The sequence below is a fragment of the Nematostella vectensis genome, chromosome 4 (genome assembly GCF_932526225.1).
Source record: "Nematostella vectensis chromosome 4, jaNemVect1.1, whole genome shotgun sequence".
In the NCBI taxonomy this organism is placed as follows: domain Eukaryota; kingdom Metazoa; phylum Cnidaria; class Anthozoa; order Actiniaria; family Edwardsiidae; genus Nematostella; species Nematostella vectensis.
In genome coordinates, this window is record NC_064037.1 from 1,815,460 (window position 1) to 1,831,917 (window position 16,458).

Consider the following 16,458-nt stretch of genomic DNA (forward strand, 5'->3'; position numbering starts at 1 on the left):
TTTTTGCATGTAAGAGACAGTTTGCGGGGTGCAAGTGGTAAATACAAAAAATGCGCGGGGCAGCGCAGTGCGCCTTGTACAGCAGAAGACCATATGTAAGATAAAATTCCGCAGATGGTAAATTTAGAGTAATTCTGCATTTAGCTATAATTTTGTATAAAATCGGCTCACACCCTTCCCCTTGTTTTCCTAATATATTCCTCTCTTATTGACATCTCCATACTAACCTTGCCATCCTTGTCACTTGTTTTCTTGATCTGGTCGAGAGTTAGCTCCAGTGCGGTGACCCACTTCTGCTTATCCTTGAAGCTTGGAGCCAGCAAGTACAGATTCTGCACAGGCCAGCACTTCGGTCGCGACTCAATACGAAGAATGTACGGGAGGTCTGTCGGGGCGGAGCCGAGAAGCTCCGACGACATCACGGACGAATGGACAGTCACGTGGCCGTCTCGTCCGTCTAGGTGAAGGGTCTCCGCCGGAGAAGTCTTATCTACGAAACATGGAGACAGAAGTAAATCAATTATAACAAAAAATGAAGCAAGTATGCAGGTATAGAGGCAGACAGGAAAGCAAGGAGGAAAGTGACCAGTGTCCAGTGTCGAATAGTAAGGACAAGGTAGACAATCATTCCAGTGTCGAATAGTAAGGACAAGGTAGACAATCATTCCAGTGTCGAATAGTAAGGACAATGTAGACAATCATTCCAGTGTCGAATAGTAAGGACAAGGTAGACAATCATTCCAGTGTCGAATAGTAAGGACAAGGTAAGGAAAGTTCAGTGGTGAATCCCGGGGACCTCCCCACCCCCTCAATCCGACACTGGAAATTTTAGAAAAAAATGTAAAGAAGATAAATGTCTTACATTCCAGACATATGTTTTAGAAATTGACCCCCCCCCCCCCACACACACACACACCTAGAAATCCTAGATCAGTCGCTGCGGATATTTTCTTACCCCCGACGTTCTCCTTGTCAAAGATCATGATTTTCTGCTCCTTTAGGACGAGCCATTTCTTCTCCCATGCATTGTTGACGATGACGCTGCAACAAGGAAAGTTTCCATGAGATACTTGCCCGTAACCTCGCTTTTGGGTTTGTCGTTTTTATTGCGAGTCAGAATACGATATACCATTTTTTAAAGCACTAAAGCGTGAGCACGCGTGCTCCTAAAAAGAGGGTGAATCGCACTGTTGGAGATCGAGAAAAAGGGGCCACCAGCTGATCTACAGATTTGCGTCCTACAGAACATTAAAGCCTTATGGTTGCTTAGTTTCCTTACGTTTAAAAACACTTCTTGCCAGTTTGAAAACACAAAGACTAGTTAAACTGCTCGGTATTGGAACTAATCTTTTCATCAGTGCATGCGTTGAGGCCCGTACCCAGGGGGGGGGGTGCAGGGGGTGCGGAAGCACCCTCCCCCCACCCCCCACAACGGCAGAAAAGTCCACTTTTGGTTCTCAATAGACGTGCTATTTGTAGACAAAACCAAAAATCATAAGCTAGATAACTCTGGTATGTAGTCAAATCCGACAATAAACGTCCCATGAAGATACTGCAAAGGCATAAATAAATCCTTTTTGTTCTTAAAGAGGTTGTTAGATTTTTATCAGAGAACTACGAGGCTACAAAAGGTCAAGGTGAAATACGGACGAGGCTACCAAAGGTCAAGGTGAAATACGGACAAGGCTACCAAAGGTCAATGTGAAAAACGGACGAGGCTACCAAAGGTCAAGGTGAAATACGGACGAGGCTATCAAAGGTCAAGGTGAAATACGGACGAGGCTACCAAAGGTCAAGGTGAAATACGTACAAGGCTACCAAAGGTCAAGGTGAAATACGGACAAGGCTACCAAAGGTCAAGGTGAAATACGGACGAGGCTACCAAAGGTCAAGGTGAAATACGGACAAGGCCACCAAAGGTCAAGGTGAAATACGGACGAGGCTACCAAAGGTCAATGTGAAAAACGGACGAGGCTACCAAAGGTCAAGGTGAAATACGGACGAGGCTATCAAAGGTCAAGGTGAAATACGGACGAGGCTACCAAAGGTCAAGGTGAAATACGTACAAGGCTACCAAAGGTCAAGGTGAAATACGGACAAGGCTACCAAAGGTCAAGGTGAAATACGGACGAGGCTACCAAAGGTCAAGGTGAAATACGGACAAGGCCACCAAAGGTCAAGGTGAAATACGGACGAGGCTACCAAAGGTCAAGGTGAAGTACGGACAAGGCTACCAAAGGTCAAGGTGAAGTACGGACAAGGCTACCAAAGGTCAAGGTGAAATACAGACAAGGCTACCAAAGGTCAAGGTGAAATACGGACGAGGCTACCAAAGGTCAAGGTGAAGTACGGACAAGGCTACCAAAGGTCAAAGTGAAATACGGACGAGGCTACCAAAGGTCAAGGTGAAGTACGTACAAGGCTACCAAAGGTCAAGGTGAAGTACGGACAAGGCTACCAAAGGTCAAGGTGAAGTACGGACGAGGCTATGCGTACCTTGGTACTTTCATCCATCCCTCTAGACCCAGGCCATGCTGCGAGATGGAGCGCGTCATTGACTTGTCCAGGGAGACGTCCATGTTATCGCTCAGAGCCTCGCTGAAGTGCTCCACGAACTGTGACGGAAGACCGCACGTGTGAGGGAGGTTAGGGCAACACTTGATGTGGCACACGGAGTCGCACTCTGGAAAAGAATCAGGTTAAAATGAGAAGTCGTGGGAGACACCAGGTGAACAGCTTGTAGTCGCGTATCTTATCTATGCATGGGAGGGAGGCATGGTAGATATCGTGGAGAGGTGCCCTGGTACTTATCGATTTCTGTAATATTATAACGCTATATGTGCTGGCCCTTTGCCTTAATTCAGTCTGTAATACTGCCATGGCAATTGAATAAAACCCCTATCTATCTATCTATCTATCTATCTATCTATCTATCTATCTATCTACCTACCTACCTACCTACCTACCTGCCTGCCTGCCTGCCTGCCTGCCTGCCTGCCTGCCTGCCTGCCTGCCTGCCTGCCTGCCTGCCTGCCTGTCTGTCTATCTATCGAAGACGCCAAGTTGCTAGGAGAGTATCGCGTGAGGTGTCGTGGAAGACACTAAGGTTGCCCTAGCTAGGGTGGGTGCTTTATCGCGTATCTCACCTGCGCACTTGGACGACTGTCTGCCGAAGTGGACCGAGTCCAGACACACGGCGCACTTGACAGGATGCATGTTCAGAACATTGACAAACCTGGTGAGCGAACAGATCACACAGTTAAACACACGAACGCACAGAGTAACAGTTTAAAATAAAGATGAACCCGTTCGAATTGAGTGTTGAACGGTTCAGAGTGGTATCGATCATATGTGTAAACTTAGTCTTGCATGGTTAACAAATAACCGATACTATGTAAACAAGCCTTTAAACGTTCTCAAATGGAACCGGTCCGGTGTGAACGGAGCCTTAAACGGTTTTAAAAGTATCCGTGCCCGTGTAAACGCATACCTGTGAGGTATGTTGTGGTGCATGCGCTCGTATACCTGTGAGGTATGTTGTGGTGCATGCGCTCGTATACCTGTGAGGTATGTTGTGGTGCATTAGCTCGTATACCTGTGAGGTATGTTTTGGTGCATTAGCTCGTATACATGTGAGGTATGTTGTGGTGCATTAGCTCGTATACATGTGGGGTATGTTGTGGTGCATTAGCTCGTATACCTGTGAGGTATGTTGTGGTGCATTAGCTCGTATACCTGTGAGGTATGTTGTGGTGCATTAGCTCGTATACCTGTGAGGTATGTTGTGGTGCATTAGCTCGTATACCTGTGGGGTATGTTGTGGTGCATTAGCTCGTATACCTGTGAGGTATGTTGTGGTGCATTAGCTCGTATACCTGTGGGGTATGTTGTGGTGCATTAGCTCGTATACCTGTGAGGTATGTTGTGGTGCATTAGCTCGTATACCTGTGAGGTATGTTGTGGTGCATTAGCTCGTATACCTGTGAGGTATGTTGTGGTGCATTAGCTCGCATACCTGTGAGGTATGTTGTGGTGCATTAGCTCGTATACCTGTGAGGTATGTTGTGGTGCATGCGCTCGTATACCTGTGAGGTATGTTGTGGTGCATTAGCTCGTATACCTGTGAGGTATGTTGTGGTGCATTAGCTCGTATACATGTGAGGTATGTTGTGGTGCATTAGCTCGTATACATGTGGGGTATGTTGTGGTGCATTAGCTCGTATACCTGTGAGGTATGTTGTGGTGCATTAGCTCGTATACCTGTGGGGTATGTTGTGGTGCATTAGCTCGTATACCTGTGAGGTATGTTGTGGTGCATTAGCTCGTATACATGTGAGGTATGTTGTGGTGCATTAGCTCGTATACCTGTGAGGTATGTTGTGGTGCATTAGCTAGCATACCTGTGAGGTATGTTGTGGTGCATTAGCTCGTATACCTGTGAGGTATGTTGTGGTGCATTAGCTCGTATACCTGTGAGGTATGTTGTGGTGCATGCGCTCGTATACCTGTGAGGTATGTTGTGGTGCATTAGCTCGCATACCTGTGAGGTATGTTGTGGTGCATTAGCTCGTATACCTGTGAGGTATGTTGTGGTGCATTAGCTCGTATACCTGTGAGGTATGTTGTGGTGCATTAGCTCGTATACCTGTGGGGTATGTTGTGGTGCATTAGCTCGTATACCTGTGAGGTATGTTGTGGTGCATTAGCTCGTATACCTGTGAGGTATGTTGTGGTGCATTAGCTCGTATACCTGTGAGGTATGTTGTGGTGCATTAGCTCGTATACCTGTGAGGTATGTTGTGGTGCATGCGCTCGCATACCTGTGAGGTATGTTGTGGTGCATTAGCTCGTATACCTGTGAGGTATGTTGTGGTGCATTAGCTCGTATACCTGTGAGGTATGTTGTGGTGCATGCGTTCGTATACCTGTGAGGTATGTTGTGGTGCATTAGCTCGTATACCTGTGAGGTATGTTGTGGTGCATTAGCTCGTATACCTGTGAGGTATGTTGTGGTGCATTAGCTCGCATACCTGTGAGGTATGTAGTGGTGCATTAGCTAGCATACCTGTGAGGTATGTTGTGGTGCATGCGTTCGTATACCTGTGAGGTATGTTGTGGTGCATTAGCTCGTATACCTGTGAGGTATGTTGTGGTGCATGCGTTCGTATACCTGTGAGGTATGTTGTGGTGCATTAGCTCGTATACCTGTGAGGTATGTTGTGGTGCATTAGCTAGCATACCTGTGAGGTATGTTGTGGTGCATGCGCTCCTTCGGCCGATGGCTACTGTCTGGCGGTAGAGGTGGCTTGTTGGCGTTATTAGCCTGAGGGGTCAGTGGTGTTGCTTGGCTACTGGGTGACTGCTGGAGGGCTGAGAGAACGGCGAATTTCTGGGCTGGACGTGGAGTTCCTGAGCCCGCGCTCTGGCATTGTGATTTCCAGTGAGCCACTGTAGGAGGGACGAGGATAGGGTGCGTTAGCATCCGTGTGATACCCATTCTGTTAGCGTGATGCTATGTAACGTTTTCCTAAGTACCGTATTATGTTAAATGAGTGGTCTTTAGTCAGCCGTTTCAGGGATTCCCTGAAAATTGGAATTCCCTGATAAATCTAAATCAGAATCGAAAGCGAAGTAAACTATCCTTTTTGGAATCTCTACATGCCTTCCATCTTGGCCGCCTGCAGTTCCGTCTTTGTTCGGTTCAGATCAGTCTGTAATTTGAGGCTGGATGCGCGTTCTTTTTCCAGGGCTTGCTGGAGGTCTTTCCATTGCTTGGGAACGAAGTTTCGACCGGGTGACGGGGCGTGCTTGCCCCACGGTTTGGCGCCGCCTCCCATCAGCTGTAAGTAGAACGAAAAGCCAGAATTTGGCTATATGAGTAAAGGCAACATTGCTTGGCTACGGGAAAAAAAACAGTGTTCCATTTTCACTGATTCTCAATCACGCCCGCAACACACATGCTGCAATAGCTCTTGAGCCATAATTCTCTATGAAGTCCCCCTCCCTCCCCTTCAGGGAGTAAGAAACATACAACGTAACACGTTTCCAAGAATAAGAATTCTTACTGACTCCAGATAAACTAAGCATAACTCTAGATAGACCATATTTGTCACACACCTTTCTCTTCTTGCCGCAGGCGCCCTCGTTCTTGTACTGTAGGAAGTCGATGAGCTTGGTTTGCTGTGCGCTGGTCGCCTCTAGCTTGAGTCGCTCCTCGGCGTATGAAGTCTCCATCACCTCGAGTTGCTCAGCGAGGGCGGCACGCTCCAGATGCAGACCCTCGACTTTCTCGTACACGGACTCAATGTTCTGGTTTAGCTCGAAGTTCGTCGCCTTCAGATTGTGGATCTGGCCTTGAAGACGCTCAGACTAGACATGGACATTACCGGTCAAAAACCAGCCCAAGGTGTTCTGGTCGGGCTTCACTTAAGACTATCACTATTCATTAATTCATTTAAAAGTATTGAATAGTATCCCTCTCTTTCAAGAAAAGATTTTAATCACCCCTCTTAGGAGGAATTTACCATTTTAATCACCCCTCTTAGGAGGAATTTACCATTTTAATCACCCCTCTTAGGAGGAATTTGTCATTTCCAGGCATTGTGTGCAAGACTCCCTCACCTCAATCTTGTACTTGTTTTTCTCCTCGAGTTCGAGCTGTAGCTTGCGTTCAGCGGATTTCACCTCAAGCATCGCCATACCATGCTTTTTCTCCGCCTCGCTTAGCTGTACATTCAACAAGCATGTGTGAGCAGTTACTGCACCACAGAGCGATTAATGGTAAAGCCCCCCTTCACGCACACCCGTGAAAAAAAAGCCCGAAGAAATGCGATGACGGCGTGCGGCAAACTATGGACGCAGACTCGCGGGGTCGGCCTATGAAGAAATGACTTTTTATGATGGATCGAGAAAAAGAATTTGAGCGCGAAAGGGGGGCTTTGGTAGGGTGGAATATGTTTGACGCCGCCTTTTACAACTTCTGAACTTTTTTTCGTTTTAAGATAGAGCTCGAAACTTTCATGTCAAGCCGAGGACACACTAGGCGATTGTGTACGTTTCTACAAGCGAATTTTAATCGCCGGCTGAAAATCGGTCTGTCTGCTGTCGCAGCGGCGACTCTCCGATTTCTAGACGTCTGTTTCGTCTGATACTGGCGATCAAATTCGCTGGCGACCGCCGCCGACTGAATTCGCTCATATAAGAATACAAAACCGCCTAGTGTCGTAGGCCTTAAAATACCTGCTAAAACCTCACTTTCCCGCTCACATTCCACAGGACCCGTCATGTTGCCCCGTCGGGCAAGCCATCTTACCATGCTCGTAAGCTCCTCCGTGCGCTGTCGGAGTCGCTCTAGCTGCTCGTTTTTCTCGGCCATTTCCTTGGTGTGCACTGCATGCACACTATCCAGTGATTCTTGCAGCTTCGTCACGCCCTCGCCAAGCCCTGACCTGAAGTGGAACGACGTAAGTATGACAGCCCTCGTTATGACAAGCCAGACTATTTGCACAGGGAGCCCACCTAATGATGCGAAAAGATTAAATCGAGTTTGCCGTGACACGGATGCCAGTCAGGACGGCCGTGAGACCGTTAACCAGTAAACTGGTAACAAAGCAGTTTTAATTTGGGTTTTCGTGCAAGTAGGCTGCGTTATTATCAAATGTAAACAATCACAAAGTCTGATCGAAATCCTTTAAAATAGGAACTCACTTGGTCGCTTTTTCCTGCTCAAGGGCTCTCTGAGCTTCAGCTAGCGAGCACTCGGCCTTCTCACGAGCGAGTTCAAGGCTCTTCCTAATAAATAAATACGAGTGAGTCCTTCATAACAAGCCGTTCTCTTGCTTTCTTCAGTGGGTCGTTTTCCAGATGATTGAGTTTGGTTTGATCGGAGTTTGTAGACAGCCTTCTTGCAAATATTTGCTTAGTTTCTCACCAAACTACCGCATTTTAAGCCCTTTTGGTGCTTAGCTTCAGGCTTTATTGTAAAACGAGCAAGTTTTTAATTTGCAAGATGGCAGTAAGCAAACTCGTACCTGCTAAAGCTTTCACTTCTCTTTCACGTTGGGATTTTATCATTACGAAAACAGCCCATTGAATATGATGAATGCACAGCACAGTAAGCGACAGACGTTAAAGCATGCGCGTTCAGACAGAATATATATTTTCAGGCGTGGGAGGACATATGGTACCTGGTTGCTTCCCACTTGACTTGTTTTTCCTCGAAGTCCTCGTTAATAATCTCTAGCTCCTCGACTTGGCTCTCCAGCATCGTACACGTGGACTTGAGCATCGATACGGTCTGTGGCAAGAAAAAAAAAATTGATTAAGACACGCTCAACTTTAAACCAGGTCGGTAGCTAGGGTGAGTTCAAAACAGCCACCCCAGGGACGGATCTTTTTACTAATAGGGGGGAGGGAGTTGATCTAAAGGAAGTAGGGGACTTGCGTTGAGTTCACGTGACTGTTTGGGTGGCAAACTAGCGCGCGCTCAGGATTTTAGCGGCAAAATAACAGCAAAGGAGAGAAAAAAGAATTGTTATGTTGATTTTAAACACTCACGCAGACTCCTACAGACTCAAAGGCATTTATTTCGACAAATGCACACTAATTTGTACAGTGTGTTTTGGTTGTAAGCATCCCCAAGAAGGAAATCCCCCATGGTTTTTATTATAAAACGTTGGCTGATGGCCACGTCAAAAATGTTTTTCCCTGGCTGGAAAAGGTTTAAGCCAGGCTGGCTGAGAACCCTGTTTAATACCATAGTCAAGTCCAAGAATTCCCAGAACACAAACCATGGTTATATACCACAGTCAAGTCCAAGAATTCCCAGAAAACAAACCATGGTCATATACCACAGTCAAGTCCAAGAATTCCCAGAACACAAACCATGGTCATACACCACACTCAAGTCCAAGAATTCCCATGACACAAACCATGGTCATACACCACAGTCAAGTCCAAGAATTCCCAGAACACAAACCATGGTCATATACCACAGTCAAGTCCAAGAATTCCCAGAACACAAACCATGGTCATACACCACAGTCAAGTCCAAGAATTCCCAGAACACAAACCATGGTCATATACCACAGTCAAGTCCAAGAATTCCCAGAACACAAACCATGGTCATACACCACAGTCAAGTCCAAGAATTCCCATGACACAAACCATGGTTATATACCACAGTCAAGTCCAAGAATTCCCAGAAAACAAACCATGGTCATATACCACACTCAAGTCCAAGAATTCCCAGAACACAAACCATGGTCATATACCACAGTCAAGTACAAGAATTCCCAGAAAACAAACCATGGTCATATACCAGCAGTCCACTCACCAGGTCTTGTCCCTCTTGCGCGCGTTTACGTTCCTTCAATTCTCCCTCGAGCTTCTCCTTAGCCGCAGTTACCTTGGAGCACTCATCCATCAACTCATCGATACGGCACTCAAGTCTCTACAATAATACCAATTTCAATAAGCATGGAAGTGAGGTGTTAGTGGAGTTTGTTTACACCCGTCGCGCAAATTACTGTTTGTTTTACAAGAAACCCTGTTATACACAGGTTTAAAAGAACTTTAAAATGCGGTGGTTTGGTAAGAGGACAAAGGATAGGGAACTGTCGACTGGTGGCTGTGTTTGCACTTTGTGGCTTCTATGACATACTTGCAAATATGAGAATCAAATGGAGGAAAGGCTGATAGAGAATAATCTCTCTTTCTGTGTCCTAACCTTGCCCTCCATGGTGGCGTTCTCGTAATTCTTAGACATTTCGCTCAGCTTTCTGTTGAGTTCCTGCACAATCTAAAATCCGAAAATAATGACATCATCAACTGACATACCATAATAAATAGTAAATACTCTAGTAAAACAAGGATCAACACCCTTATTTCTAGCGGTCGCTGCTATGTACCTGATAATTTATGATATTTGTCGGCTTTATGTAGGTTCACGGAACATAGCTCAGGCATTTACCTGGCCCTTTTTTCAGATGATGGTATTTGAGCACGAAAGCGAGGCTTCGACGGATAGGCGTGTGTTTACAGCTGCTTTGTAAATGTTGACAGTTTATTCCTGTCTTACCAAGTTACCGCATTGTAAGCCCTTTCAGCCAGGCGTTTCGCCTAAAAATCAATCGCAAAACGATAAAAAAGACGGCTGTAAAGAAACTCTGATCTTCAAAAGCCACGCCTTCATGCTTAAAACCCATCATCTGAAAAACAGGTCAATATCATAACACGAGCGAGGCCACGAGACTTATGGATGTCTCACCTCAGATTTTTCCTTCAACTCCAGATCGTCAAAGGCAAGAAGATTCGCGGCCTGGAAGATATAAAAGTTTCAGAGGAAATGTTGCAAAACACATAGCCTGGCGGTCTGTCCGGGATTCCTGTGTTTGCCGTGAGGCAAGAGGAGCTTGGGCTTCAACATTGCAACTCTCACCACACACAGGAGGCCCGAGAGAACGCCTAGAACTAGGACGCAAATTTATAAGGGTAAGGAGTCGACTAACCACTCTATCACGTGATACGGGCCCACTAACTGGTATCACGTGATATGGACACACCCACCTTAAGCTCCTGTCTCAGCAGCTTTTCATCAATTTCATTCTAAAAAAAGGTAAAAAAGAATAACATTTCCATCAGACCATCAGAATGGAAACCAACCGAAAGAAAAACATGGATCTTTGCTTGCAACTCTAGCATGTTTTTGATGCAAGTCTTGTCCGTCTTCAAGAAAAGTGTTCACCTTAGTTATCTGAAAGTAATAATTATCGTAATAATATTTTGGAGAAGGCCCAGGATACATCAGATATGATATTTGGTAAGACCTGGTGTGTTTCTTGCACAGGATGGGGCAGCATAACGAAGCCTTACCTCCAGTTTCAGAATGGTGACCTCCAGAGCTTTCTTCGTGTTCTGAAGCGCGGCACATTCACTAGACATCTGACAAACAAAGTAAGAATGTGTGATTAGATGTAATCACCACCCCATCCCCCTGGAATTTCTTACTCCATCTTTCCTCAGACTCACCTCCCTTCCTACACTTCATTCACCCCCTCCCAACCACCTAACATCTCTAGCAATCCCCACTCTCCCATTCACCTAACATCTCTTGCGACCCCCCTCCCAACCACCTAACATCTCTCGCGACCCCCTCCCAACCACCTAACATCTCTCGCGACCCCCCTCCCAACCACCTAACATCTCTCGCGACCCCCTGGCAACCACCTAACATCTCTCGAGACCCCCCTCCCAACCACCTAACATCTCTCGCGACCCCCCTCCCAACCACCTAACATCTCGCGACCCCCTCCCAACCACCTAACATCTCTCGCGACCCCCCTCCCAACCACCTCACATCTCTCGCGACCCCCCTCCCAACCACCTTACATCTCTCGTGACCCCCCTCCCAACCACCTAACATCTCTCACGACCCCCCATCCAACCACCTAACATCTCTCGTGACGCCCCTCCAAACCACCTAACATCTCTCGCGACCCCCCTCCCAACCACCTAAGATCTCTCGCGACCCCCCTCCCAACCACCTAACATCTCTCGCGACCCCCTCCCAACCACCTAACATCTCTCGCGACCCCCCATCCCAACCACCTAACATCTCTCGTGACCCCCCTCCAAACCACCTAACATCTCTCGCGACCCCCCTCCCAACCACCTAAGATCTCTAGCGACCCCCCTCCCAACCACCTAACATCTCTCGTGACCCCCTCCCTACCACCTAAAATCTCTCACGACCCCCCTCCCAACCACCTAACAACTCTCGCGACCCCCCTGCCAACCACCTAACATCTCTCGCGACCCCCCTCCCAACCACCTAAGATCTCTAGCGACCCCCCTCCCTACCACTTAACATCTCTCGCGACCCCCCTCCCAACCACCTAACATCTCTCGCGACCCCCCATCCCAACCACCTAACATCTCTCACGACCCCCCATCCCAACCACCTAACATCTCTCGCGACCCCCCCTTCCATTCACCTAACATCTCTCGCGACCCCCTTCCCAACCACTTTATATCTCTCGCGACCCCCCACCCAACCACCTAACATCTCTCGTGACCCCCCTCCCAACATCTCTCGTGACCCCCTTCACAACCACCTAACATCTCTCGTGACCCCCTTCCAACCACCTAACATCTCTCGTGACCCCCCATCCCAACCACCTAACATCTCTCGCGACCCCCCTCCAAACCACCTAACATCTCTCGTGACCCCCCTCCCAACCACCTAACATCTCTCGCGACCCCCCTCCCAACCACCTAACATCTCTCGTGACCCCCCTCCCAACCACCTAACATCTCTCGCGACCCCCCTCCCAACCACCTAACATATCTCGCGACCCCCCTCCCAACCACCTAACATCTCTCGCGACCCCCCCAACCACCTAACATCTCTCGCAACCCCCCTCCCAACCACTTTATATCTCTCGCGACCCCCCACCCAACCACCTAACATCTCTCGTCACCCCCCCTACCAACCACCTAACATCTCTCGTGACCCCCCTGCCACAAGGCACAAAGCAAACACAACCAGATGACTAGACCCTGACCACTTTCCTGATGGTGACACGGCTACAACTTTATAGCTTGCTCCGTTCAAACAGGTACATATACCTGATGTGTTTGATGATAAATGGGAAAATTCTTGCTTTGAAAGCCACACGAATTATTACAGGTTAAAAAGAGAAATGCTTAAAAAGCAGATATATTTTTAGCTACGCTAGTTTGCCCATTTATTTGATACCCATGAACCACTGTTAACTAGGCGTAAACAAATGTCATCATGACTTCTGTGGGGAAGGTCCCACAGAAAATGTTTTTGTCGTTAGTCTTGGAAGTGCAGTTGAATTAGGCCAAACAGCAAGGCGAGAACAAATGACTTCATAGCTTGGCTTGAGTGAAGCGTGTGAGATTGGGGCGTTATTCTAACTATGTATTACCTCAGCCAGTTTGTCTTCTGTTTCTCGTAATTTCTTTTCAAGGGTGGAGTTAGCCTTGAGTTGCAATAAAAGTTACAAATGTTTAGTATCTTATATAATTATTTTGTCGACCATCCACCTCCACCATTATGGTAATCCAATCATCGTCGTCGTCATCAACATCATCACTATTTATCATTATCATCAAATTATCACAATCATCATCACTCCCATCACCACTACCATCCTCCTCCTTAACGTCATCAACACGACAAGTACCAACATGGACAGAAGCATATACCACCATTACCATGGCTACCAACATTCCCACCATCATCACTATAACAATCTAACCCATCATTATCAACGTCATCAATACCACCATAACCACTACCATCACCATTGTCACCGTCATAGACACCACTACCATCACCACCACCATCACAACCAACACCCTTGTCACCGTCATAAACACCAATACCATCACCGACACCACCACTACCAACACCCTTGCCAACATCATAAACACCATCACCACCACCACAGCCACCATCACCATAACCACCACCATCACTACCATAACCATCACTACCACCACCATAACCATCACTACCACCACCATAACCATCACTACCACCACCATAACCATCACTATCATCACTACCACCACTATCCTCACTACCACCACCACCACCATCACCAGCACCACACCCACCATAACCATCACCACTACCATTACCACCACCACCATCACAACCACGACCACCATTACCTGTTGCTGTTCCTTGAGCTCTGTCTGTACACAGCCTAGCTCTTTCTGTACAGAGTTAATCTCCAGGCGCATCTCATCAAGTTGTGCCGAGTCTTGTGCACGCGGCGATGTCTGCCCGTTGTCCACCTCCGATGAACCACTCTCAGATTGACAGCGCTTCTGTAACGCTTTTATTCTCTATAAAACATAGGCTCTATAAATAGGGGCTTTTTGTTTCAACAACAACCTGAGCAACAACCGCAACAAATTTAGCGCCGCAACGACACCACTACCACGTTGAGCAGCAACGATGGTAACGCGGACGGCAAAGGCAGAAAACTATGAAAAGTTATATAGCTAGACATGGTATGCACATGTTTGATGTATTTCACTTGTTTTCCTCCACACCACTACATGAAAAAACAGAGTTTCAAGTTCGGGCGAGGCCGGGGACGTTTGCACTGTAAATCAGACTATCTTAGTTAATCCCACCAAAAATAGTTTAGACTTGAAAACATGAAATTAAAACATAATAGAAATTATAAGAAGAAAAAGAATATGTGTTGAGTTGCGTCTTTTTTTCCGTTGTAGGCCGTATAGTTTCACGAACGTAACCCTGATGACCCTGACACACGAAAGGGGGACGGTACCATTTCGTTGTGCCTGATGAGCTGGTCTTTTTCGGAGTTTTGCTCCTGCAGACGATGGATGGTCGACTCCAGCTGCCTTTTGGAGCGTGTGAGGGTGCTTAGATCTTTTTCCTTCTCCTGCAGAACATCGTCATTAACATCATCAGCATCATTAAAGCAGCACCACAAGCCATCATTTAATCCCAACACTATTTCATCATCACAATCCCTATCAACATCATCATCATTACCACTACCCATTTACATTGTCATCATTATCAACATTACCATTCCTTTCATCATCCTCATCATTATCATCATCATCATCATCATCATCGCTTTCATTACCATAACAACAAAATATCATCATCACAATCCCTATCAACATCAACATCTTCATCATTACCACTACATTATCATCATTATCAACATTACAATTCCTTTCATCATCATAATAATAATCATCATCACCATCATCATCATGACCATCAACACCCCTATCATCATCATTACCCACCACCACAACCCATCATCAATATCATTGTCAACATCGTCATCGACAATCTTCCCACCACGCCTTGAAAATTCATTTCCCATACCTGTAATTTGTCTTCCGCAGCTCTCCTTTCGCTCGCATCCTTCTCGAGTTTTTTCTGGGACCGTTGGAGCTTGAAGAGCTGGTCCTCCAAATCCTAGATAAAGTGTGAGTTCAAGAAGAAAAAAACTTCGTCATTATCACGCTAACCTTTTGAAGTTTAATATGGCGTCTGTGTAAAAAAGGGATGAGTTTAAAACCAGTCCCAATTTTTTTATGATTGGTGAAACATTCCTCTGTCTTTATCTTTGTACGTGAAGACTTTTCCATGAAATCTTACCATGATTTTGTTCTGCGCCTTCCGCAGTTCGGCCGCCTTATCACGATACTTCTCGTGTAAATTACTTTCCTCTTTGTCCATGAGTTCGGAACACGCCTAGAACGGGGGAGTACATTTTGTTAAAGAAACAATGAAACAATAAAAGAAACAATGACGGTATATACCTACAAATGCTACCTTTTTAATGATAAACGGGTTAATTATGATACTCGAGAAACACGCTACCATGGCCACTAAGCCAACAGGATGCGAGAATCAGAAACATTCTCAATGCTTAGACGCTTTTGCAATATTCTGAAGCGCGCTTATTCTTGTCACCCAAATACCACCTTTTTCATATCCTGTGCAAACTATACTTGAAGGTGCTAAGACTGTATTGTATAAGGTTACCAAAACTGCTTGTCCTGAGAGCACGAATACCTGCCTACCCTAATGCGGCTGACTATTTCCTCTGCCAGCTCTTCCCGCCTCTTCAGCGCCATTACGCTATCTGATCTTCTTACACTAGGCTGTTGGATAAGATGTGGCGATGCTAGTTAAACCATGCATTTCTTAACCGCAGCACTATACAGCTACAGTAGACGCCTAGACAAAACATGGCAGCATGATAACGAACGAATTACCATGTATTTCTTGACAAAATTCTCTTGTTTTGCACGGTAATCAAGGTAGCATGACCAAATGGGTTCATAATCTGCCATTACACAATGGGCACGTGTTTGTTTTGTGAGGGGGTAACCACTGGGCGCGCGGGTAGGTTTGGTGAGAGGTCGTATTTCTTTTCGGTGGTAATTTTATTGTTCTACCAGTTCTCTGGAAATAAACCTCTCTTTGTGCCAAACAAAAATCGAGTGTGTGTCTTTTCTTGTAGGGGTTCATTTCTGGGTAATTGGGGAATTTTGAGATCTCAAAATCTTTAATTACACAGCTTGACAACCCCACGTGGATTTAGTAACTCGATCCTTCTGTTTACTGTTTGATATATAGCATAGCATTACAGCTTAGTGCTTAGTTTCGATTGCAAGCTTCAAAGTGTCCTACGTACATAAATCTAGTTTTCTCCCCACCCTCCCACCCTTAGATAGTGGTGGGCAGAGAGGTCGTATTTTTTTTCGGTGGTAATTTTATTGTTCTACCGGTTCTCTGGAAATAAACCTCTCTCTGTGCCAAACAAAAATCGAGTGTGTGTCTTTTCTTATAGGGGTTCATTTCTGGGTAATTAAGGGAGCACGACCAAATGGGTTCATAATCTGCCATTACACAATGGGCAC

The 16,458-nt window shown here is 46.2% G+C and overlaps 1 protein-coding gene across 3 annotated transcripts in view; it reads right to left on the reverse strand.

Moving 5' to 3' along the window:
- Nucleotides 1-16,458, reverse strand: part of LOC5509206 (citron Rho-interacting kinase) — a 32,405-nt gene that overhangs the window by 7,567 nt on the left and 8,380 nt on the right. For 2 of the 3 annotated variants that reach the window (XM_048727218.1, XM_048727217.1), the window contains exons 16-37: nt 15,616-15,696; nt 15,188-15,283; nt 14,912-15,004; nt 14,334-14,450; nt 13,705-13,881; nt 12,954-13,007; nt 10,873-10,941; nt 10,567-10,605; nt 10,268-10,318; nt 9,728-9,799; nt 9,335-9,451; nt 8,187-8,296; nt 7,708-7,791; nt 7,313-7,448; nt 6,622-6,726; nt 6,118-6,369; nt 5,663-5,840; nt 5,241-5,448; nt 3,147-3,235; nt 2,497-2,683; nt 956-1,041; nt 228-490 (exon numbers count right to left, since the gene is read on the reverse strand). In XM_048727218.1, the coding sequence (XP_048583175.1) occupies nt 228-490; nt 956-1,041; nt 2,497-2,683; nt 3,147-3,235; nt 5,241-5,448; nt 5,663-5,840; nt 6,118-6,369; nt 6,622-6,726; nt 7,313-7,448; nt 7,708-7,791; nt 8,187-8,296; nt 9,335-9,451; nt 9,728-9,799; nt 10,268-10,318; nt 10,567-10,605; nt 10,873-10,941; nt 12,954-13,007; nt 13,705-13,881; nt 14,334-14,450; nt 14,912-15,004; nt 15,188-15,283; nt 15,616-15,696 (2,664 nt within the window). The remainder of the gene's footprint in view (nt 1-227; nt 491-955; nt 1,042-2,496; nt 2,684-3,146; nt 3,236-5,240; nt 5,449-5,662; nt 5,841-6,117; nt 6,370-6,621; nt 6,727-7,312; nt 7,449-7,707; nt 7,792-8,186; nt 8,297-9,334; nt 9,452-9,727; nt 9,800-10,267; nt 10,319-10,566; nt 10,606-10,872; nt 10,942-12,953; nt 13,008-13,704; nt 13,882-14,333; nt 14,451-14,911; nt 15,005-15,187; nt 15,284-15,615; nt 15,697-16,458) is intronic. The other variant, XM_048727219.1, reaches the window with a different exon arrangement.